The sequence below is a fragment of the Rattus norvegicus genome, chromosome 18, assembly GCF_036323735.1.
Source record: "Rattus norvegicus strain BN/NHsdMcwi chromosome 18, GRCr8, whole genome shotgun sequence".
In the NCBI taxonomy this organism is placed as follows: domain Eukaryota; kingdom Metazoa; phylum Chordata; class Mammalia; order Rodentia; family Muridae; genus Rattus; species Rattus norvegicus.
In genome coordinates, this window is record NC_086036.1 from 13933214 (window position 1) to 13959702 (window position 26489).

Below are 26489 nucleotides of genomic sequence, written 5' to 3' on the forward strand. Positions count from 1 at the left end.
CCATAGAAAGGGTTCTGTATGAATAATGAACGGTGACAGATTTCATTAAGGAACACCTCAGAGTTTACTTTATAAACGTGGGAATGGAACTTGTCCATTCTCTAAGACCTATAGGGAGGAAAGTCCCAGAGCGTCAGCTGGGAGTTTTAGGTGAGCAGAGTTAGCGTACACATCTTGACTTTACTGCAGTCGTGTCTGTACGCTTGGACCTGTATGCTTGAATTTATAATTGGGGTAGCAAGTGATACCCTGGAGAAAGTCTGGATTCGTTTGTTTTGTTTTGTTTTTTACCAATAATGAATGTATGCATAACATATATGTATAGAAAATAAAATTTAAACCATGAGGTATATAGATAGATATCAGAAGATGCTTTGGATGAATGCTTCGTAATTGTTTAATGGACTCTTCATGCTCTTGAGAATGGGAAGTGACATATGGATTAGAAAACTCCTCAGGCTGCAGCTTTTGCCAAAAACATAAGAATATGATCTATCAGAATAATTATAATCCACTAGAATAATTTGTTGTTTTGCACTGTATTAGATTGGCTAAGTCGAAAACAAGTTCTTGCTTTAATAAGTGATGAGTTCTTTTTAAAGTTCATTAATTCCTTTGAGAAGTTTTATTTTCAATGCCAAGAGTTACATTTGGCAAAGTATTTCTCCGTTAACTTGTAATTCCACCAATTCTTCTCCCATTGTGCATTATAGAAAACAACATAACCATGTTACAATTACTTGTATTTTTCCATTTGTTTTTTTCATAGCTGGGTGTTTCATTTATTGGTCAAATTTCTGAGATGTCATCCATTGGTCTTTATCAGAAGGAACATAGGATTGAAAAGTGAAAACTGTATATATCGAGAGGAAATCTTGTGAATAGTTTCTTTCATATTTATGTCTGTGTTTGTTTTATGTATATGAGTATTTTGTCTGCATGCACGCACAACAGATAAGAGCATTGGATCCCATAGGACTACAGTTATGGATGGTCGTGAGGCACTGTGTGAGTGCTGGAAATGGAATTGGGACATCTGGAAGAGGGGGCAGTGTTCTTAACCACTTGAGCCATCCCTTCATCCCTGTGTATAGATTTTAGAAGACTACCTAGAAACATCTACTATGGTGATGGTGCTTTTTCAATGCTTTATTTTTCCCTTCTTTTATCCTAAGAACTAATTTTTCTATTTAGAGTCAATCGATCGGTACTACAATTCTTACTCACATATAATTCTGATGACACCTCCTGATTCTAAGAACATTATTCAGATGTATTCAGTTGCTAATATATTTGTAAATCTTTTTTGGTGTTGTTTTTGTTTGTTTTCAAACTGCTACAGAAAGAGGAGTCATCATGCCCAGTGGACGGAACATTGGATCTAGTCTGTGACCCAGACCTGGATGGCGCTGAGATGGCAGAGACCAGTGCCAACGGAGAGGAGAACAGGGGTGAGTGGACCTGACTCCAGCCTACACCTTTGCTCTTTTAAAAGTGCTATCGTCTAAATGTTAAGGCACTACTTGGCTTTTTCTACCATCAGAGATACAATTTTTGAGACATTTTTATCACTTAAGATTTACTGCCCATCATTTTTGTTTTAAAAGCTTAGCACCCAAGAAAACGATGACATTTTTTCCATCTTTGTTTATTTTAAACAGTATGTTTCCCAGAATAACTTTCCTGGTATTACCAGAATCTGTATATTGCTCCCATAGAGTAGGAGAGGGGTCCTGGGTGGTGTTTCTACTTTTATTTCTACGATGGACTAAGATCAACATTGGCTTATGCCTAAAGGCTCTAGTTTTGGTTATTTCTTTGTTTCTCGTAAGTTAAGGTCAGTGTTGCTATTCTGCAAAGAATCAAGACAATGTAAGGTAGATTTTCATCCACAGAAGCTACTTTGCTGGAGCTCAGCCAACTCTCAGGTCCCACAAATGGCCACAGATCGGGGTTGGGGATTTAGCTCAGCGGTAGAGCGCTTGCCTAGGAAGCGCAAGGCCCTGGGTTCGGTCCCCAGCTCCGAAAAAAAAAAAAAAAAAGAAAAAGGAAAATGGCCACAGATCATTCCTGAGAGGAAGACTGTCACATTAAATACTCATCTGTGGACTCGTAGAAATTACTAAACTATCTTTAAGCAAACAAACTTTGCAGAAATACAGCAATTCAGTAATAATTCCGAGTTGTCCATTTAGCTCTCAGCACAATAAACACCTAGCCCTTTAACTGTTTATGTAATCTCAATGGCCCCAGAAGCCAAATGCTACTTCATTCTACGGACTGAAGGAACAGGTTTTAAGGGTTGAGAGGTCTGCGTAGTGGGAACAGCAGTTATAAAGAACTGGAGGCAGCAGCGTCCTGGAAATATTATGGAAATAGCAAGAGATTTTACAAAGGAGATTTTAGCAAGATACAAGGTAATACAGGCATATTATATACTATCTTGAGGTATCCAGATATTATTTTAAATGAGATACTAAACCATTACATGGTTTTCAGACAGAAACATAATGGTATCTATGGGATTCTGCTAAAATCACCAAGGAAAGTGAGATACAAGTACAAAAACCAGGGAGGCCGGTTTAGAGCGCTTTGCCATGATCTAGTGGGGGTGGGGGTGAGAGTACTGAAAGTGAAAGAAAAGCAGTGGATGGGGTGGCCATGACTAGTTTCTGGATATATTTGAGGGGTGGTCCGACAGGAGGTGCTAACAAATCTAGAATTAAGGTGAAGGGTATGAGTTTGAATCTAGACTTTGGGTGGTGTGAGTAGTCAAAGAAGAGTATTATTCTTCATACCTTAGCTTCTGCATTAGTTACCTTCACTGTTGCTTGAACGAAATACTCAATAAAAGGTTAGGGTTCGTTTTAGCGCATGGGTTGAGTGTACAGTTTGCCATGGCAGGGAGATATGGCAGCCAAAGTTAGAAACAGCGGCCACATTGCTCCTGCTTTCAGGAATCAGATGGGGTTTGGCTTGCTTTTCTGCTTTTATTCAGCCTGAGACGCTAGCCCCATGAAATACTGCAACCCATAGATTTGGGTGGGTTCTCTCACCTCAGTTAAGCTAATCAAGAGACTTCCTCTCAGGCATGCTCAGACAATGCTCTGAGCTAGTTCTAGATTCTGCCTACTGGATGATCAATAGTGATTTACCAGAATGCTGATTTTCCAAATGCGAATTAGTTTGGGGAAGGTTTCTTGAGAAGGAGGTCAGATTAGGGTGTAGAACATGACACTGTGTTTGTGATCTGGATCGGTTAAATGGTCACTGACCTGAAAGGGAAACATGGGCCGAGATTGGATACCTAGAGATTTTTCTGTTTACTGGAATTTGTAGCCATGAAATTGGTTGAGGTCACTAAAGGTAAATTACAAAGAAAAGAGGGTCAAAGACTGAGCCCAAGGGCAGTTGACTTTCAAGAGATTGGAGAGACTAAGAAAAGGTGAGTGACATTACAAGTAGATGGATCTAGAACATGCTTTTGTATAGGAAGCTGAAAGAACAATGTGTTTCTGTGAAGAGAGATTGAAAAATGACAATATCTCCTCCCATATAAGAACTGACCAGTCTAACCCTGCTTATCTCTGGACTCAGACAAGAACAGGAACATTGTCATCCTTAGCAGCACCAGATGTTTGATGCCAGTCTGAGTTGGAAACCTTGTCCCAAGATAGGAAAAGGTGTAAAGGGAGGAGAGAGAGAGTTGGGAACCATGGCAGAGAATGGGGAAATCAATGTCTACTGGGTTTATGACTTTTTAATGAACATTGTAAAGAAAGAGACAGCTTCGAGGTCTTCGAGCATAGCTTGCATGTGATGGGCACATGAAAGCTAGAGAAAAGAAAACAGAGAGGAGTAGAGACAATGTCAAGCATTTAAGAGAATTTTTGAGGTACAGAAAATGCTTGGGAGTGGGATATAATCAATACAGTTGTTTTTGCCTAATGAAGAACGATTATTAGGGTCATTATTTGTTTATTGGAGAATAAGCAGACCCCATGGGAAGGATGTTGCACTGTCATGTGCCTAATAAGATAAGTGAATGACGTCTAAGCAGATGAGGAGACTGGTTTAGTTAAAGGTACAGGCATGATGGAAGGCAGTCAGCAGAAAACTCAGGCTCTTCCAGTAGAAGGAGAGGCGGCTGTGGAAACATGTGCTGGAGGGACCTAAAGAAGTTGGTTCTTCCTATTTTAGCTTTTCCTATGGAAAGGTTGTCAGTTTAGTAGCCAAAGTTTGGATAGGAGAAGCAGTCTCACAGATATAAGGCAAAGAATAAGTCTGCTTATGCATCTGAAAGCATTAAGGCCATACTCCTACATTTATCAATGCTGGGTATAACAGAACAGCAGCCATACTGTGATTTCTCAAAAGTTAACATTCTGGACCACAGGTGGATTCAACGGCTGTTGGGTCTTGCCAATGTGGCTGATGATGCAACATAAGAACGAAGAAATGGAGAAATTTATGGTTTCCACAGCGTTTAAGCTAGATGTTGCTACTACCTTTGATGGATGGGTTTACCTAGAATGGATTGCTGTTGATATGCGGGTGAGGGCTGGTGAAATATAAGACTAGATTCTGTGATTGGGCAGCGATAAAAGGAAGGCAGGACTGAGAGCTTCAGAGAGAAAAGACAGGACAGACAGACAGAAGGACAGAGAAGATGGAGGAAAAGGGTGAACCAGATCCATGTGGCTTCAAATAGCCACAGGTAGCTATGAGTATCATAGAAGGCATAGCATAATATAGGGCAATTTGTCCATTGTAGGTGGGCAGCTTGCATCAATAGAAATGGACTCTGACTTTATTGTGTGAACATTTTGTGAATTGAGAATTTACTGATATAAATCTGACTGATAAGTTACAGGTCTCTAGAGTTTCGATTTTACTGGATTATGGGGATTTGTGACAGCTAGCCACAAATGGTGGATGGCTGGGGAGATAGGAGTGGCTCAGAAGCAAGCAAACCGTGAGCAGTTAGGTGAAAGCCACATAGGGTTAGCCATGAGGCTGGGAGACCACTGGGGCTGGAGAGTAGCCAGCGATAGTGTGGGTTGCTTTTTAATTCTTATACACCACAACCTTTTTGATGGAAGATTTGTAAGAACTGACAGAGGCCCTGATTATGGAATTCAAGAACAATTTTCATGAATACTGAAGCTGAAAACTATGATAGAAATAGTACTGATGAAGTGTACCAAGTAAGAGCTAAAATCTTCCAGAAATAGAGGGTAACCCAAGAGTTGTACAGAAAATACAAGGTACAGCAAAGCACAGAAGTTTGTAAGTAGCATATTTACCTTATCTGGATTGGGCAGAGGCAAAGGTACCTTGAAATGGAATAACTGTGGTGACCCATGAGCAATGCTCACCAGCTCAAGCATAGTAATGAGAGAGAGAGAGAGAGAGAGAGAGAGAGAGAGAGAGAGAGAGAGAGAGAGAATGGCCCCTTTCCCTAAGAATCTGGCAGCCACTTTATAAGAGGAAAATGACTGACTGGGAAGGGCTTACTCTGGGGTCTAACTGCTTCTGAGTCATCTGTGTTCTTGGATGTGGACAGATCCATGAGTAAATAAACCTTTATATGCCCCCAGAGTGAGTCACACAGATACATATCCTCTAATGACACAAAACAATACTGGGGATATCCAATGCACAGGGACAAAGGAAGAGTGAGGTTGCACAGATCACCCTACCCCTATTTCTAGGCCCAGTGGTGCAAGATGTACACAAAAGACAAAGTCTGCCATGTAGCAGCCTCTTTGGGTCCTGGTACATACGGGAGAGAGCCAAGATTTGCCAATCAGGATGTGAAGCAATGGTTCACAGAAGATGTTGAGATTGCAGAAGTTTGCTAATGACTGACCCCGAATTCCAGGGGAGACAAGGATTTTCGTGATTGTGTAGAGATAGAGGACAGGGGAGGAGCCCTCAGTCAGTAATTAACTCAGAGCAAGGATAAGCAGACTTCCCTAATTTGACATGTGATTATGTACTTCACAGAATAACTCAGACCCACACATATCCAGCAAATGTGACCCAAATTAGATTTCCTGGCATCGCCTTTGAAGTTGCATTAGGGAAATTGCTTTGGGGAAATCACTGAAAGAATAGTAAATAGCTTATTTCCTTGAGTATTCCTTGGCTCACCCACCTTTGTATCTTATTACAAACCGTAATTGCTTCTTGCAGGACAAGCATATTTCCTATCCAAAAAAAGTACCATGTATAGTGTGGAAAACCTAGAGAGTGAAAAATCTACTGAGTGCGGGCTGTGCCCAGCCTTTGGAAACAGCCCACCTTGCATGGCCTTACATGGATTTTGATAGTCACAGCATTTCTATGATGCAGACAAGAGTTACAGGTTTTGTCATTTGATTCGATCTTAAAGAACAAATGAAGAAACCTCTCTCTCATTGTATCTGCACCCAGGTGTGTATCGGACACCACGAGCCAGTTTCGCAGTATTCTGAAACTCTGACTGAAACAGCAGGGAACAGTTAGCAGCTAGTGGTAGAGATGAGTGGCCTTCCGATGTGAGCCCTAATATGTTCCCAACATCCTCCTGAGGATGTGGGTGAGGATATGAGGGAGAAGTGGGAGAGAAAAGCAGAGAAGGATGAGGAGAGATGGGCCCACTACCTGTCCTTCTGTCTGTAGCCCCTCATATTGCCTCTTTGGTATAGAGGCAGGTAATAACTAGTAATTGGTAAGATACCTTTTGGCACAGTTGAAAGAACAAGCCTGGTATTGCTGAGTTATTTAAAATTAATAAGGGTAAATTGGCATCTGTTATTCCATCAGAGAGAGAAGCAAAGATTGTATAGGAAAGGAAAGTGTCTGCCATTGGCTGATAGTGACTGGGACTGGCGTGACGCCTCACTGGTTCAGAGTGCCTACTGATCGTTGAGAGCTCACGTCTCAGTTTCCTTGACTTCAGCTCCAGGAGATCTGACCCGTTCCTCTTGCCTTACTAATATGAACAGATATACACTCATATGCTTAACTTTCAAGTAAAGTAAATCCTTAGATAAAGTATATCAACCAATATATTATAATGCTATAATACCTGAATATCAGTCCTTTTAGTAGTTCAAAACCCTGAATGCCTACCTTAAACGTCTCTTCGGGTCAGCTGATTACAAGAATCAATTCTTAGAAAATGTCTGCTGCTTTTCCAAGACATATTTATTAAGTTTTGGATGAAAGAGTCTAGAGTGTGGAAAAAAGAGGTATATTTTTGACAGTAGGATTTATGTGACAAAGAAATATGGCTTTGTACATGTTTCTTTGGCTTCTGAGCAGTCTTTGAAGTGAACAAGTATTGAACACATAGATTTGAAAAAGTAAACTGCTCAAATTTTATAAGCTAAGCCCTGGAGATCAAAGAGTGATTTAGGGGGATCGGCTGATATATCTGTGTTGACAAGCCATGAGAAGTTATGCCTATATAAGTATAGATCTGTGTCACACAAAGAAAATATTATGAATTTTATGGTCTACTTTAAGCAGAGATTTATGAGTATGTTTGTGTCTGAGTTGTTTTTTGAGCATAACACACAGGTATATCATGATTTTCCTCACATAATAAGTTGCTTTACAATGCATTGCCCTCTTGCAGAACTCATAATATTTTACATTAAATAATACCACCAGTACACAGTCTTTACCCTCTTTATCCTCTACTTAAAAGTTCTTATTAATGAGAAAAAGTGTCCCTTTTATAGCCGTAATACATTTCATGCTTAAGATAAACAGCAAAGTACTCCCTTTAATGAAGAAACGGGAGAATATATAATTTTCATCTACTGAGATCAAAAACGTGGTGGGGGTTGAGAAAAGAAAAAAAATTTTGCTTGGTATTAACCCTAATGGCTACGGGGAGGAAGCCACACTCAAGCCAGGGAATTAGTATTTTTGAAGTTTCCATTCACAGAAAGGGAGAGGAGAGGGCAGTGTAAGGTAGGAGAGAGGACAGGGAGAGAGGGAAGGAGAGAAGAATGGAGGAATAAAGGGACAGAGGGACAGAGAGAGAAACACAAACACATACCCAATATCTAGACCTTAAGTCCCAGTCTGTAAAATGATTTCTCCATTTCAAGACTTCTTTATGTGACCCCTTTTCATTATTCTTTATTGCTAGTTTTACAAGAGAGGTTTTTGTTGTGTGATTCTTGGCAGGGTTGTAGTAATGTAATGAAACATCATTCAAGTCACTGTTTTCTTTGGCTCAGTGTTTACTGAGGAGGTCTTTGTGTGTGTGTGTGCGCGCGCGCGCGCGCGCATGTGTGTGTGTGTGTGTGTGTGTGTGTGTGTGTGTGTAATAAAACTATTGAAAGTGAAAGGTGCTTTAAGATGGTTCAAGAGTATGGGTAAGAGCTCTGCTGATAGATCAATCACACAAGGCCAGGAGCTTTATGGATTCTGTGGAAAGTTTCTAATGGAGGCTCAGTCTCCCGGCAGGAGTGGTCACACTGTGTGTTCTACATTCACATTGGCAGGGGTGGGGATAGAGGTAGAAGGGTTAGAAAGGGAATGCCTTGAGCGACTAGATTCTACTCACTACATTAGTTACCTTTTCCTATTGCCATGACAAAAATGCCTGAAAAAGGCAACTTAAGAAAAGAAGGGTTTATTTTTTCCTTCCAGTTTGCGCCTTAGCACAAAGCACGTTCCCCCCACTCTCAGGCAGCAGAAAGATAAATGCTGGCGGTGTTTTCCTTTTTAATTCACCCCACATCTCAGTCCTTGGGATGCCCCAGTCCACATTCCAGGTAGCTTGTCCTCCTCAGTTAATCTCCATGGAAACACTCTTACAAGTTACACCCATCTGTGTGTCTCCTAGAGGACTCCAAACCGAGTCAGGTTGACACTCATAGGGTTATGTTTTGCTCAGCACTTGCAATGCCCCAGTGTGTCATGTTTAGAGGTGCTCCATGTCCACACACATGTGTTTGGGGTGGGGTATGCAGGATGTTTTAAGCAGCTTCCAATCAAGAAGAGATGGCCTTGTCATGATCTACCTGGCATCCCTTTTCTAAGAACTTTGTGGGCATGTACACGAAATCCCTTCTGGGTTTGTAGCAGGCCACCTGGGATTTTTAGGTGGGGGGCAGGGTTAAATACATTTATCCCTTATTCAGTATCTCTGCATTTTAGTCAACAGCTTGTTAAGTAAAGGAGACACCTGCTCTGCCTTGGTGGGCTCCAAGTTTGTGAATATTTGTTGTGTTAGCTACATATGGAAGAAAGTACAGAGGAAAGACAATACTCTTTAGAGAAATGACCACTGGTGGCGTGGAAGACTTCCTCTGCCCACTCCTTCCCATGACTCAGGCTTTCATCTCTGCCCACAGATTTCATAGTTCATGAAGAAATAAAAGAGATTTCCAAAGATCATTGTGCTCTGACTTGTCTTAAACACAGTCCATTTAAGGAGACATTTTTCTAACAAGGTATCTAGGGAGGAGAAGAACCTTACAGTCAGTCCTTACTTCTTTTTGCTCTATGCTTTTGATAACCTTTATAGCAAAGAAGGATTTCTTTATGCTGAGTCTTTTTGCTTTTAATTAAAACCATTCTCTCCTTTCTTCTTCTGCTGCCCCGTGATGGAGAGCAGCTGGTTACTATCCCTTCCCCACCCCCCTGTCTTCTCCAAATGACTCACTCCCCCTCCTTCAAACAGGATTTAAATATTCCTTCCATTTCTTTTATCCATCAGGGGCCTCTTTTTCCTAAATCTCCCTCCTTGAACTCTGAACTCTGTTCATGTATAAATGGGTTTTAGTTAGTTTTAACAGCCCACAGCCATGGAGGAAGAGAAAGTTTGCTTTTCAGTGCAGATAAAGTTCTTCCGTTGCATATCATTTCCTAACCTCTCTTGTGTTACGAGGGGGAAATTTTCATAAAATGAGAAAGATGAGGAGTGTGATCTCATAAGAAAAACAAGCTCCCTCAAATAAAAATACAATTAAAAGTATCCCCCAATTATTCATCTTAACGAGCTAATTTTTGATTTATATTGCCTGAGACAAGTACATCAGAAAAGGCAGCCCTGCTCTTTAAAGACTCTCTATGCTCCCCAGTGCCAGATAATCCATTTTCTGTCTGTAAAGTGACTCTTTATAAGTGTTTCTCAAACAGCTATCTGTGTGCCTTGCCTGATTTTTTCCATACTGACAAGAAGAGTGATTAGCAATAAGCTAATTAGTGAAGCACTAGCCCTTGGCCCACACTACCCTTTGCTCTGATATTTTCTGTAGACTTTCCTATGTTTAATTTTTCTGGGTCTATTGTTCTATTCCTATATAGCTATTCCAGGAAACTGAGTAGCATGGTAGGTAAGGGGGTGTTATGCCAATGTAAAAGCAATAATTGGGGAGCTGGGATAAGTCAGGTGGTAAAGTATCTGCCCCACAAGTGTGAGGACCTGAGTTTGATTCACATCACCAACATTGAAATCTATGTGCAGTGGCAAATACTTATCATTCCAGCATTGGGAAGGTAGAGATGAGAGAATCACTGACCAGCCAGCCTTGGAGAATCAGTGGACCTCATGTCCCAGTAAGATACTTGCTCAAGAAATAGGTGCGCAATCTCTGAGGACAGACATCAGAAATGTGCTACAAGTGCATGCAAACACAGACATATGTACACACACACACACAAACACACACACACACACACACACACACACACACACACACACACACACACACACTCTCATACCTTGCTAGAGGATGACCTAAGATTGGTTTTACCCCAATCTGTTTCTTTCCATTATTCTCAGAATTCCTTACCCTTTGTATGATAGCTTGAGAGTTAGGAAGCTAGAAGTTGGAACTTCATAGGTATGCTTTTCTTGTTAAATGTCATTTTAAACTGATGCTTTCTCTTTGTGTAATCCATGCTTAAAGGGATGCTTTGACTGATACTCAAGAGATATTCGCAGGATTAAGTTGGAATGTCAGACTAATCAATACTTGGAAGGAGTGATTCCTGTTGCTACATCTGTGTGGGAAATATTTAGTTACCATTGGAGCTACAGTGTTTCATCTAGTACAGAGCAAAGTGTTTATTAACCATTGCTTGACATTCTGAATCAGTTGTTGTGTACCTGGATCTGTGAGGGGCAGCTGCAATTTGCTAGTTGATATCAGCCACAAAATCATAAAGGAGAGTCATGAGTTTGTCTTTTATGACAATCATGCAGGTAAATACACATATGCAACATACTTATGGGTATATACCATGTTCAATACATGCATGCATGTACACACATACACAATATATGTATGCATGTGTACACATTCACACATGTATACATGCATGCACACATACACATACATATGTCCTTATTAGATTTATTTATTAACATGTCACATCTGGGAAGAAGGAACCTTAAATGAAGAATTGCCTGTCTTGAATTGCATGTGTATGAGGCATTTTCTCAATTGCTAATTGATATAGGGGAACCCAAATTACTGTAGGTGGTGGCATCCCTAACGAGTGGTCTAAGCCTGAACGAGGAAGATGTCTGAGTCAGCCAGAGAACAAACCAGAAAAGCAACACTCCTTCATCATTGCTGCTCCACATTTGTGCCTTTAGTTACTGCCCTAACTTCCCTCAGGGATGGATTATGAGAATGTATAAGACACAGTAAGCCTTTCCTCCTCAGGTTACTTCTAAACATGAGTTAATCATGGCCATAGGAAAACAAACTAGAGAAACATAATGTTGACACCTTATTCACAATTACTTTTAGTTTATTTGTTTGTTTGTTTTTACTGTTTTTGTTTTCTGAGATAAGGCCCCACAGAGCCAATGAAACAGTTTGGAAACATTGTAAGAGTTTCTTTCTCTCAACTATATTTTATTCATACACATTATTGTGCCAAATAATATCAAGATTCTCAATGGTTAAATATTAAAATGTTGAGACTTTTAATGGCTTCTTTGGAAAATTGCTATTCCTGTTACTTTATTGCTAGCAGTCTTCTGTTGTTGGTTTGTTTTGGCATATGGTATCTTTGGAGGGTGTTTTTTTCAACAAGAAAGCTTGCTTAGGTCCAGTTGACTGCCCCCACCTTGGCACAGGATTCCTTTTAGAGTGGACATCTCTCCATAGGCTAGATCCAAAAAGGATTAAGGAATTACCTTTCTCTGAAAGAATTGGAGTCCAGGAAATTTTTAATTGGGGTCAACTGTGTAGCCTGTTCTTTTTTATGTCAGTTTTTATACTTCCTGGCATGCATTTAGTTGCTGCATTGATCCAGAATATCTGCTTACACAATTTCAAATGTAAGCATTATGCACAGAACACATTGTAATCCACGTTGAGACCTTTGGGCAATTTCCCATGTGGCTACTACTCTGGAATCACTCACTTATTGATCTGTCAAGACACAGTATCATCATAACCATTATGTTTCCATTGGCAGAGCTGTCAATGGAATTCGTTATTCTATACCATTGTTCTTTGAACAAAAATATTTCTTTAAGCCTTTCAATTTTATAGTGTGCACATGTATGTGTGATCAGCTATAAGTGTGAATAAAAGCTACAAATCTAGAAAGGAGGTCAAGAGTGGGCAAGATTAGGTGATAAGGAGGGGTGAAGTGAGCAGCGGGGCACCTGGGACATGAGAGAGGAAAAGGTCTGTCTGTGTAGAGCATGAGTGGATGGTGGATGCAAGAGAGATGGAATATAGGTAAAGGAACCATAAATACATACATTAAAATGACATGATCTCACACATTATATGATGATTTAAATAAAGATAAACCTCATGCTCCCACAATAGAATCGTGGATATTTTTGAACGTTTATTAGCTCCTTGTCCGTCTTCTGAGAATGGTCTATAGTTCCAATTGGAGGTTATCACATCAAGCAAATTAAATATATTCAGAAAAGCAAATATGTATTTTCTGTCCATTCTCAATCCTATCATACATACATACATACATAATACATGCATGCATACATAAAATATACATACATACATGCATACATACATACATACATATAGACATACAGACAGCTATGTCATGAAAATAGAAACATAACTATTTGGAGAGCAAAGAGAACTAACAGCAAGGGCTAAAGGTGGGGAGAGAAAAAAAGAGTCTAAGGCTGTGAGGGGGATCTGCTCAATCTCTAATGTGTGAGTATGGCACTGTCATTATGAAATCATCACTATAATGCCTGTCTACTCTGTTTTTTTTTTCTACATCTCATATCGTTCTACACCCAACGAAAAGTGTCTAGTAAAAGCTGTGTGGCTGAACTAACAATTCATATATAAACAATAACACCCAACCACTTTTCGAGAATTGCTGAGACCAAGTGGGTGGCACAGTGCTGTTCCCGGTTCTCTGGTGTTTGTTCATTGTGATATTTTCCAGCTGACAGCATAGATCAGTGACTTTCCTACAGGAATGTGCTGGTATTTGAGGACACCAGCTCTGCTTCTTTTAGGAAATGAATAGGAAGCATTAGAAGAAATAGATAGAATGAAAATGGTTGAGGTCAGCACCCTTTCCTGTAGGAGGTGTTTGAAGTACATATCTCTTGGGTGGCCTGTTGCTTGTGGGTGTGGTCCACTGGGACAAACAGCAGTGACCGGACAGAAGGGCCTGCATGGCAGGGGATGAACACAATCCAGGAACCAACATGCACCGTGGTTTGGACTCACACCACTCCTGCCATTTTATGTAGCTTAACGACTTTAGCTTTGATTCTGACATTTTGTTTTTATTTTCTTATGCAAAAAAACCCCCATAAAACGGTGGCTTTCCTCTTAAAGGAAGGTGCTGAGTAAGGATGGCACAGGGAAATACAATCTGTGCTTAGTCCCTGTTTTTGAAACTTCCAAGCCCTTTGCAGGGCACACTTTATGAGTTTGCTTTCCTATATGTCTTAATTGACCTTAATATATATTTTTCCATAAGATTTTTAATTAAAAAGTTATAAATTTCCATCATACAAACTACCTTTGTTTTCCTCTCCTGAAGTTCTTGATAAGCACAGCAATTAAAAGTTAACTGGAAAAATGGATATTTTAAATGAATGAAAATCAAATTCAAAAATCTACCGTAATGAGCCTGCAATAGCTTGTCTTTGCATGTAAATCAGTCCTGAGTTGCTAAACTCGGGGCTGCTGTGGCGAGCATGAGAGCACACTCCATCAGTCCAGAAACCATCAGAGCTGTGTCCTCTGACTTCCACGGATGTGTGGTGGGAAGAAGCAAAGCTGCCTTTGAGGTAGTTAGGGGAACTTGTGGAAATCCTGCCAGAGTTTGATCTTCTGAGATGAGTTTACCTGACAGCAAGATGAGGAAGAGTCTTTGGGAAGGATACAGGGAGAGCCAGTGCCCCAAATGGCAGGGAGCTGTGTTCTTGTCCTCTTGGCTTCCTAGAGGTGGTGGAAGTTGTAGAAGGTAGTGAAATGTGAGACCAGAAATACATGCAAGTTGAGCCTACTTTCTAAACCTTCTGTCATTTGTATCTTTGGATGAAGATTAAAGCTAGCTTTGTGGGGCCTCTTGTCCTTCTGTCAGTGAAGTAACATGTGGATTAGAAGGGAATCTTCATGTCACCATTTAACTTTAATTGTGTAGCCTGTATGACGTCCGTTAGTGCAATATCAAGTTCAAGGTCAATGGAATGAAAAAGAGGCTTGCGGAGAACTTGAAGACACCTAGAAAAGGAGCGAAATCTGGTTTGCTGCCACATTGTCACCTTGTCTCTGGTCGTTAAGGGTGCTTCCTGGTTCCCTATAACCTTTGCTCTCAGCCCTTTTGAGTAAGGAGTGGGTAGTTTGTGTATGAAATAATAGTTTATGTGGTCATTAAATCAAAGTTAAGCTACACTTTCAATCTGCTTAATGTGGGGAGGTAAGCAATATGTAGCAAAATGTGGCAACATGTACCAAAATGCAGCAAAATGCTGGAAACGGTAGTGTCTCTGTCCCTCATAGTGTTTGGAAATAAAACTTCCTATGTGTGACAGAGCAAACTACAGCCCAAATGTCCATCAATGTCATCTATGAGAAGGCAGGCTGTCTTTTTTCAAATCTCATTGAGATTTAGGAGTATTCTGTCAGAACTTGTTATTATTTGACCCTGCCACACTGAAGTTTACATTATGAAGATTGATTATTCTGGGCCAGAGAGATGGCTCGGCCAGTGAAGATATCTACCATGTGTGAGTTAGACCTCTAGGATCTACAAGTTAAGAGGAAAGACTTGACTCCTGCACCTTGTCCTGTGACTTACTTCCACACAAGGACTATGGCAGACTCACTCTCGTTCACATATAAACAAAGTAAAGAAGGAAAACACAATTTTTAAGACTAACCATTGTTTCCCAAACGAACTGATAGTAAATTGGAATCTACAGGTTCAGTGCACAAAAGCAATTGTGTGTTTCCTGTGAGTCTCTCGTGACCTGTGGACTACTGCCAGTTCTCCGTTTATCCAGGCAGGAAGTTTTCAGTTTCCTGAGTAGAGACGCAACCAAGAATGTAGAAGTCATAAAGCATATTTGCTAATGCTGACTTTACTTTTAGCTGGACTTTTGTTATGTCTGATGGCTTAGTTGGTCCAACTAGGACCATATATCCTGCCTGACACCTTGTGTCACCTCTTTGGTTCGTCACACATTGTAGAGATTTCAGAACATTAACAGTCTGTGTAATTGGTGTACAAATTGACCTATCTTCGGAGTATGATCCGATGACTATTTATTGGGAAAGAAACTTTGGGGAAGTGTTAGCAATCATGCTAGGAAAGAAGCCTGTGAACATCATACTCAGCAATGTACAAAGGATTCTCTACTGAAACATTTGGACCGTCATAATGAAAACTGTCACATTATATCAGGAGAAAAGAAAACCACCTGATCTTTAATTAAAAGACTGTACTTATATGTGCACCCAAATATTTTTAGTTTTATTTTTATCTCTGTGTGCGTGTGTGTGTGTGTGTGTGTGTGTGTGTGTGTGTGTGTGTGTGTGTGTGTTTAATGTATGAACGGTTGCCTGAAGAGATCTGAATAGTCCATCAAATCCCAGATGCTGGAAACCAAACTCGGGTCCTTTACAGAGCAAGAACTCTTTTTTTTTTGTTTATTTCTATATTTTTTTTATTAACTTGAGTATTTCTTATATACATTTCAAGTGTTATTCCCTTTCCCGGTATCCGGGCAAACATCCCCCTCCCCCCTCCCCTTCCTTATGGGTGTTCCCCTCCCAACCCTCCCCCCATTGCTGCCCTCCCCCCACCAGTCTAGTTCACTGGGGGTTCAGTCTTAGCAGGACCCAGGGCTTCCCCTTCCACTGGTCAGAGCAAGAACTCTTAAGTACTGAGCAATTGTTCCAAGAAGCATGTATCAGAATGTATTCACCATACTACATCCATTACTCTATTACTGAATAATCTAATCCTTTAAGCCCAATTACTTCCCATGTAGTACATCCAACCTTATGTTGCTAAATGATACTTATTAAAATTTGGAATTTTCTGCATCAGATCTTCAGTTTTGGGGCCAGTCCTTTGTGTGGAAGACAGTTACAGGACTGGACTAGCTTGGGATCCCAGGTTCATTGTCTAACACTGTGTGACTCTCTTAACCTTTCTGAGCTACACATGTGTTTCTTCCCTACAGCAAGGTGACACCTTCCCCCCTTACAACCAACTGTAAGAGCTGAGATCCCATATGTAAAGTTTCTAGAAAAATGATTAACAGTAATTAAAATTTTTTGCTAAGTATGTTCATTTTTGGCTTCCTAATTATTCTGTATTAAAACAAACTTTCCAATGAATCACATGTTCATTTCTCGGTGAAATGTGCTAAAGTCTTTCAAAAGCAAATATTAGGTAAAGACTGTATCCATTTTGCAGTCACTATTTTTTCTTTTATTGGAGGTATGTTCTGGTTATAGATATCTGAACAATCTCTATTCTGTAGTTTTCTTAAAAAGTCTGTTCCGAACCTCTTCCCCCAAGTTGCCATCACTTGGCAAATATTCTTGACTTATCTTGTACCCAGTGCCCTTAAAAAGTCTTGTTTTGAGCTTTGACAATATGTTCTCGAGTTATTTTCTTCCATGAAACTTCCTCCTGCCTCCTGCCTTTGACATATGCCTCCATTCTGCCACTTATCTTGCTTCTTTCTCCTCGCTTTGCTTCTGCAAACCTCACTCCTTCCTCAAGTGCATAGACAGCAGGGTCTTCCCTGTGTCCCTTCCCAGAGCCTCCTGGCTGGAAGAGGGCTGAAGGAAGAAGTCCAAAACAAATGCTCCGCAGAACAGTGAACTCCGTGTGCTTCTTGATAACTCACTTCAGAAAGACATCAGTTCTCAACAACAGTGTTTGGAAATAAAACTTCCTATGTGTGACAGAGCAAACTACAGCCCAAATTTGACAAAAATGGACAAAACACACTGCTATTTGCAGAGGGTAAATTGTTTGAAAAAAATTGTCTTGAGTTGATAGCAAGAATCATAGATTGTATCCCATAGAAAGAGAAACATAGCCTGGGCCCCTGTGGATTCTCTAGGGACCAGCTATTGAGTCCAAGAGTCATTTTTAGTATGTGGACCTGGCTTTAAGATCATTCATTCACTGAGATGTTTCCAATGTGGTATCTGCATATGCAGATAGTCATAATGTCTGTCTACTGACCCCCAATTGTAAGACACTTATGTGGCTTTTTGTATGTGGTACACTTACCCTAGGGCACATACCCAATTGTCAGTGGGAAAAGAAGCTGGGCTGCCTACAGCAGTCAAGTGGAACTGAGGCCACACTTACTAAACGATCCCCTTCTCTTTGAATCGAGATATGCCTCCTCGCACTGTGCTATTTTGCTGTATTTTAAGTATCCATTTTCAACTGGAGAGAAGCTCCAAGTGAGTTAATTACAGTGGGTGTAAAAAAAGGAATTCAAATTAGTAATATCATTATCTCTCTCCGCTTCTAGTGTGTACGAAGCAGGTAATGGATGAAGTGTCTTCCACTCGAGATTGCAGCCTTACGAACACGGCGGTGCAAAGCAAGCTGGTGTCCTCCTTCCAGCAGCACACCAAAAAGGCCCTGAAACAGGTAAGAGGCTGCCTTCGGCACTTAGCCCCTCAGTGCTGCCTATGGAAGGCTAAGGGTGTGGTGGGGACCAAGTGAGGTAACTCGGAACCTAAAATCAGAAAATAATGAACGGGGCTACTGTTTCTACAATATCTAATAGAATAATTTTACTATATCTCAAAAATGAGGCAAGAATTAAACCGAGAACTCTGTTGTAAAACAGAATCAGAAATGTGCTTAAAGTCATTCATGAGCGTGTGTGTGTGTGTGTGTGTGTGTGTGTGAGAGAGAGAGAGAGAGAGAGAGAGAGAGAGAGAGAGAGAGCGCTTTAAGTAAATCCAGTTGAGTTGACAATTTTGTTATATAATTTGAAAATTTTATCTCAGTTTACGCTATTTATGTTCATCCTGTTTATTTGGATCTCAGCACGGTATCTTATCAGAGGATATCGTTTGATGCTGAATGGAACCTCATCCTTTTATCACAGAATGTACCTGACCTTGTAGCCTTGACCTATTCAGCCCTGTGTATGGTTTTAATATTGGGTTTGGGCACTGACACAGCCTGGTTTAAATCATGGTCATTCTGGCAATCTGGGCAAACCAGTTTTGTCTCTGAATATCTTCAGGGGAGACGGGGTGCAGCAAACTTTATTGATGGCATTCAAGAGAGTAGGGGGGCTCCCTAGGCCCCTCCTGTTATTATGGGGGCCTGAGGTGGGGTTGTGAAGCCTGAGTTGGAATTGTGAAATAGATGCTCAGTGTTGGGGGCCAAGTTGGGATGGGGAGTCCTCAGCAACTGAGGGCCTCTCTCCTGCTCTCAGTATCCTTGCTGGGCTGAGGTGGGTTGTCCAGGGTTTCTTACTCCTTGGAGGCCATGTAGGCCATGAGGTCCACTGCCCTGTTGCTGTAGCTTTATTCATTGTCATACCAGGGCTTTACAAAGTTGTCATTGAGAGCAAGGCATCAAAGGTGGAAGAGTGGGAGTTGCCGTTCAAGTCCCAGGAGACAACCTGGCCCTCAGTGTAGCCCAGGATGCCCTTTAGTGGGCCCTCAGATGCCTGCTTCACCACCTTCTTGATGTCACCATACTTGGCAGATTTCTCCAGGTGTCACGTCAGATCCACAGCAGATACATTAGGGATAGGAACATGCAAGGCCATGCCAGTGAGCTTCCCATTCAGTTCTGGGATTACCTTGCCCACAGCCAATGGAAAGCCCATCACCATCTCTGTATATCTTAAGTCTCACTGGAAGTGAGATAGTGAGAGTACTTTTCACATAGGGTTGGCCTGGGGATAGTCAAGGTAATCTGTGGGAAGCTGTTGTAGAGCATGGCTGCCCCACAATCCTCAGTAAACGAATGTGAGCTGGCACCATCACACCAGCATGTGCTGAGCTGTGCAGAGCAAGAGGTACCATGGTTAGATTGGGCTGTGGAATAACAGTTATACTAAGTGTGTACGCTGCATCCTGTACTCCTGTCTGTGTTCACTACATTCATCTAGCAGTGGTATCAAGTCAGAAACAGCCTTCCAGTTCCTGTAATGTGTTTATAACTAGGAAAAGAGAAACAATGTTTTCTGAAGCGATTTTAAAGACGTCCCCAACAGGCAAGCTTCTCCTGGATGCTATTGTGACATCTTCCTCCCTTCATCCTCTCCTTACCCTGCCCACTCTGGTTTTGTTTTGAGATAGAATCTCACTATTTACACTAGGCTAGCCCTCCACTGTCAGCAACCCTCCTACTCCTTCTGGGAATGCATGTGGGAATCATCGTCCCAGCTCACATGCTTTTGTAGATTTCAGATGCTTCTACTCACCTCCTCTGCCTCAAACAAGGAAATACATGACAGAAACTGAAAGTTTTAATATCAAGCTGTGTTACTTATATATTCTGCATTAATTATTGAAATCATGGCATTCCCATCCATGTTTAAGGTCCTGTATTATTTCAGTCTCCTTTGGATAACTTACCATTCATATCATGTTTGTTTTTTTTTTTTATGAAGTGTTTTTAGATGCTATAGAGGAAAATTGTGATCAGCGTTGATATCCCTTTTTAATTTAGGAAAAAAGGTGGGGGAGATAGGTAAGCCTAAGCAAATGCTCATTCAAGCAGCAAATAGGAAATAGGACACAGGCAATAAAATACTAAACAGCATAGAAGAAAAGGTACAGAATTGGACACTTGTGGCTGTGGCATTTAAGAACATAAATGGAATCATAAATGAAATGCATGCTTCCAAGGTGTGTGGTCTGGAGGATGTGCAGACGGTGAGTCCTGCTGTGCACGAATGGGAAGAGACAGATTCTGATTGCTCTGGTGCTTGGGACGTTATTTTCTCACTTCCTTTAGACCTTTGAACTCAATACAATTACTAATGCTGTACAAACCTGACTCAGCAGTGGGTTGTTGGTAATCTTTCTTTCTCCCCCCCCCCCTTTGTTTGTCTTTTCTTTCTTTCTTCCTTCCTTCCTTCCTTCCTTCCTTCCTTCCTTTCTTTCTTTCTTTTTTTTGTACTAGAACAAGTGTTCATGAGAAACATATTCTCATTTCTTGTAGTTTAAGGCTTGTTTTCAGAAGTGTGTCATGTGAGTTTCTCAATTATGAGAGGGAGTTGTTTGTGCCTTTCTTGTAACTCCTATCTTATAGCCAAGTAGCAAACTGGTAACCAAGTAGATGCGGTTCAATATAGATCAGATATGCTGATGTTCCTTTAATAACTAATTCATAGTGTACGTCATATTCAGAAGAAAGCACCCCCTACAGACTTTTACCTGGATCCTTGGTAATTGCCGGATGCATTAAGATAGCATTTGAAAGCTTGCCTATACATAAGGCATTTACGTCATAGCTCAAGCAATATGTAGTTTTGTACAGTTGATGATTATGATGAGATATAACTTTTTTCAATGACTACCATGTAAACATGCACATATATGCCTGTACACGATTTAATGTATGTGAATATATGTTCCATGTGTTTATATATACACACAAATCAAAATCATAACACCTAAGGCAACTGAAACACTTCAATGATAATTATATAAACTGATGTTTACATTATGACTTATCCTTTAAACTATGAAAACACACATGTCCATTTTTATTTTTCTTTATTGCTGTTGTGTGAGAAAGGGTCTCATAAAACCCAAACTGAGTTTAAGCTTAGCTTGTAGCTAAGGATGACCTTGAACTCCTCACTCTCCTGCTTCTCCGTCTTTCATGCATCACCATCCCCAGCCGAATGCCTGTTTTACAAGTAAGCCAAGGCCCAGAGAGTTAGCATAACTTGATGGTACGAGGCCATCAAGCCAATGACTCTCAGAGATGACATCCGAATCTAAACTTGCAGTTTTAGATCCTATCTTCATCATTAATACCTCCATTTAGCAGAGAGTATAACGTTCTTTCTTGAAACTATTTGTGGAAATAATAAACTTGAGTTTTAAATTGAAAACTTGAGTTTTTCTACGGCATTATGAGGGCAACAAAGTAGCCCCTGAGGGTTACCATTTCTGAAAGCATTGCTTGTGCTAAGTACATGGTCCATAGTGATGGCTCGTGCTCAGTTACATTCACCCCTGCAAATATGTTACAAAGCCATTCTCGTTCTTGATCCTCTATACTGTAACATATCTGAAACTACAATTAGCTCTCCCAGCTTTAGAAGAAACCCAGGTGCCAGGGCGCTTTCTCCATCAGAACACATGTGCACTAAGGGCAGTCCAAGTCCTCAGAGGACCCAGGCCGTATTAGAATGTCATTTGCATTATGGTTTAGGTCTTCCTTATAAGCTTTTCAGGGGGATAATGGGATGAAATGCCCTAAAAATAGAGACTTTCCTATCATGATTTGGAAGAGACAATCACCTTATCTCCATGAATATCTACCAACTTCATAAATATTCATATAAACTTAAAAACAATCCCATGACACAACCCAATGGGCTGCTAGTGCCTCTTTGGGTCAGCTTGTTCCTCTAATTCTCTAGGTATATGAATACACTTTCACATTGCTTTGCTTAATAAGCCTCTTAGAGAGGGGGAGGAAGAGGGAGAGGGAGAGGGGGAGAGAGGGGGGAGGGAGGGGGAGGGAGGGAGAGAGATAGAGAGTTCTGATTCAGTATAGCTATAATAGAAAGAGACAGGTGAAAAATTCTTAATTACCCAGGCACCTTTGCATCACAAATATATAAAAAACAAAGAATTAAAACAAAGCTCTCATAAGCAAAGCCAGACACAGCATCCCACTTCTAAGCTCAGACCCATTGGTACAGGACAGTACCATAGCAAGCACATTTTCTGACCTAAAAACTGCCGATCACCACTGTAGGCTGGACTACATAGAAGCCGTATTGCCATGGCTATTGGGTAGAGTCTTGTCTTTTTTCCCATAATATCTGAATTCATTTACCTTTAAATTGTCACAGTATTAGTTAATGTGATGGACATACTGTCATGGGTAACATTTCATGCCCTTGAAATTTTGTTGTTGTTCGGCCTAAGCATTCTCAGGATTGTCTAATGATTCTTACCTTGTGCCCTTTCTCCTTTCTACCGTGGTATTTACTTAAGATCCTGAGACCATGTGGAATGATGAGTTTTTTGAACTTTCAAAGAAACTAAGCAAGGCTATATTTTGGAATCTTAACCAGCAGGAGAGAGTGGTAGGCAAAAGGAGAGTGTGTTGTATTCTGGTAGCAGTGTAGTACTGAGCACAGCTGCATGTTGTTTCTGTTGACTTGACTTCTGTCAGTCCCCTTAGGATGGTTGTTGACCCTTCCCCCTCACACCACAACAGAGTAGATAGAGTCTTGATACATTGCTGGTTTGTGGTAGTGGAAGTAGTTTCCTACCCCTAACTTGGACATTTAGTGTACCAGTCACAATGCTTGCCGACACAGACAGCTGTTCCCCATGTGTGCTTACGTCTCTAGTTATTTTAGTGTTAGCATTCACTGCCTGTGGTATTTTCAGATTTTCAATAAGTGGCTTACTGTGTTCTACACATTCTTAAGTTACATTGTTGTTTCTCTATTAAAACACAGTGAACATTTATTGTTCAACATGCCAAGTCAACACAAAAGCTCCTGGTTTTCAGCTTTATTTCGGTTACTCCCATTAGAGAGAAGGAGGACCCCTGCCCCTTTTAGAGAGAGGAATGTCTAGAAAGCTTTCTATCTAAAATAAAATTATTCAAAAGTTTTTCCTTTCTTTTAAATAAGAGAACGTCAGAGTGTTTTTCTATAGAGAAAGCATGTTCAGTCAGCAACTCCCCTTCCCTTTCATAGAAATACACAACTCTTGAAGCTAGTGTGGTATTATTTTTGCTCTGTACAGAGTCATTTTAATTTAATTTAATTTTGCATTATGTATTTTAATATTTTGCCTACATGTATGTATGTGTATCAGTTGTATGTCTCGTGCCCCTGAAGTCCTGTAATTGGAGTTACAGATGCTTAGGTATAGATCCTGGGATTTGAACCAGGGACTCAGGAAAACATAGCAAATCGTCTTAACCATTTAACCTGGGTGGCCACACCTTGATCCAAAAGCATGCCGCAAAGGGAGTAACTAGATACATTATAAGGCATCTTGTGATACACTTTCTCCAGCAAGGCTGCAGCACCCAAGCCTTCTCAAATAGTGCTACCAGATGTTGACCAAGTGTTCAAATGCTTAAGAATAGGATCAGTTCTCATTTAAACTACTGTGACCTCCTGTCATTGACATTGTTAACAAGATGTTAAATTTTGTACATACTATCAGCTAGAATTTAGTGTTAGGCTGTTCTAGACTTCCCATCTTTCCTTCCTTCTGGATTTAAAATGAGTGGATGTAGAATTGTTTAATAAAACAACCTGCTTGCATTTCAAAATAGCATCTAGCCTGACAATTAGAAATGCATCATTGGCACTGTAGTCCTAAAATGAATGTAGACCAAAGATGTAAGACCAAGCAGCAAACACTGAGGTCTGAACCTTGGTAGAGGTGAATAACTAGGGCCACTCCTGTCCTAAATGCGGATGTTTCACTCCTTCTTTAAAAGGGGAACAAGAATACCCTTGGGAGGGGATAGGGAGGCAAAGTTTAGAACAGAGACTGAGGGAACACCCATTCAGAGCCTGTCCCACATGTGGCCCATACATATACAGCCACCAAACTAGATAAGATGGATGAAGCAAAGAAGTGCAGGCTGACAGGAACCAGATGTAGATCTCTCCTGAGAGACACAGCAAGAATACAACAAATACATAGGTGAATGCCAGCAGCAAACCACTGAACTGAGAACGGGACCCCCGTTGAAGGAATCTTAGAAAGGACTGAAAGAGCTTGAAGGGGCTTGAGACCCCATATGAACAACAATGCCAACCAACCAGAGCTTCCAGGGACTAAGCCACTACCTAAGGACTATACATGGACTGACCCTGGGCTCCAACCTCATAGGTAGCAATGAATGGCCTAGTAAGAGCACCAGTGGAAGGGGAAGCCCTTGGTCCTGCCAAGACTGAACCCCCAGTGAATGTGATTGTTGGGGGGAGGGTGGTAATGGGGGGGAGGATGGGGAGGGGAACAACCATATAGAAGGGGAGGGGAAGGGGTTAGGGGGATGTTGGCCTGGAAATTTGGAAAGGGAATAGCATTTGAAATGTAAGTAAGAAATACCCAATTTAATAAAGATGTAAAAAAAAAAGAATTTAAAACATAAAAAGAAGAACAAAACCATGTCCCCAAAATGCCACAATGGATAAGTGTTTTCCATCATTTAGGGAACCTATACACACACACACACACACACACACACACACACACACACACACACAAAACCAAAACCAATTTCCTGATCCCTTCCCCATGATCAATCACATAGATATATTTTTCAAGTTAAGGGAGATTCATATTTCAACATGAATAAATTTCAATAAATCAAATAAAAATAAATTCTATTATATCTTTATGCTAGGTCTTCTTTACTTTTTCCCCCCCTAAAACTCCAAGAAACTTGCTCTATGATGAAAGCCCTGCCAATTTGAATGAGAACAACCAAGAAATTAAGGGGGTTGAGGGAGAGGTGGCTGGGTATGCTTGTCATCCCGTAGGATACAGATGAGTTCATGCAGGCCATTAGTACATATCACATGATGCTGACCTCCTGCCCTCAGCTTGCATACATTCTGTTTTTAACACATTTTGTATAAACAGGGAAACAAGACCTAAAAATTAATTTGAATCAGACATTGTTAGCAGATGGATTGCAGATATAAGGTCAACCTGGGGAATGTGGTCAGACCTTTTATCAAAAAATAATCTACAAAAGGGTGAAATGTGGCCCAGTATTAATCTGTACAGACTTTGTAGGCCCCAGGTTTAATCCCCAGCACTTACAGAAATAAGCAAACAAGAATTCAATTTGCTGTGGCAGCTCCTGGCCCTTCAGTGGAGTGTGTTGGTGCTGGCTCACGCCAGCCTCCTCATCTGTCCCTGTCTGCCTTCCTATACCACTAATGCTCTTCAGAGAACTGGCAAGAATTGCCACCCAGCCAGTTTGAATTTCTGGCTCAACCTAACTGTGGACACATACTGCCTCACGAACAAAAAAAGCAGTCTGTCCTTCCCTGAAGGGTACACACTGTGCCACCAAAGGCCCAAGTGCCCAGTAGGCATGAAGCTTGTCTACAGACCCTTACATACAGACATCTGAGAAATCTCTTGATTTTCAATGGAAGCAAATTGTTTTATCTTCTTCTGTTCACATTGTGTTCTGGGTGGAAGGTAAGCAGTGTCCACCATCAAATAAATTCTTCTTCCTGGAAAGTAAGTTCGATTTTTCAGGACAGCCACTGATGGGGTCTAAATAGATGTTACAGTTTGTGATATCAAGACTCCAGTTTATAATCTGATGCTGCAGGAAACAGATATGACCTCCCCTTTGTTGTCTGCTCCTCGAAGTGCTGCTTGGAAGTAAATATAATTGTGTGTGTGTGTGTGTGTCTGTGTCTGTGTGTGTGTTTATGTGTGTCTGTGTGTTTGTATGTATGAGTATGTGTGTGTCTGTGTGTTTATGTGTGTGTGTCTCTGTTGTGTATGTATATGTGTGTGTGTGTTTATGTGTGTGTGTCTTTGTGTATGTGTGAGTATGTGTGTGTTTGTGTATGTGTGAGTATGTGTGTGTCTGTGTATGTATGTGTATGTGTATGTCTGTGTGTGTCTGTGTGTGTGTCTTCTGTATGTGTGTCTGTATGTGTGTCTGTGTGTGTCTATGTGTATATATATGTGTGTGTATGTGTATGTATGTGTATGTGTGTGTATGTGTGTGTGTACGTGTGTGTCTGTGTGTGTCTGTGTGTGTGTGTCTGTGTCTGTGTGTGTGTTTATGTGTATGTGTCTGTG

The 26489-nt window shown here is 40.8% G+C and overlaps 1 protein-coding gene across 2 annotated transcripts in view; it reads left to right on the plus strand.

The window, feature by feature from the left end:
• Asxl3 (ASXL transcriptional regulator 3) overlaps positions 1-26489 on the plus strand; it is a 172645-nt gene that overhangs the window by 64991 nt on the left and 81165 nt on the right. For both annotated transcript variants that reach the window (XM_063277685.1, XM_056984980.2), the window contains exons 5-6: positions 1343-1451; positions 17990-18111. In XM_063277685.1, coding sequence (XP_063133755.1) covers positions 1343-1451; positions 17990-18111 — 231 coding nt within the window. The remainder of the gene's footprint in view (positions 1-1342; positions 1452-17989; positions 18112-26489) is intronic.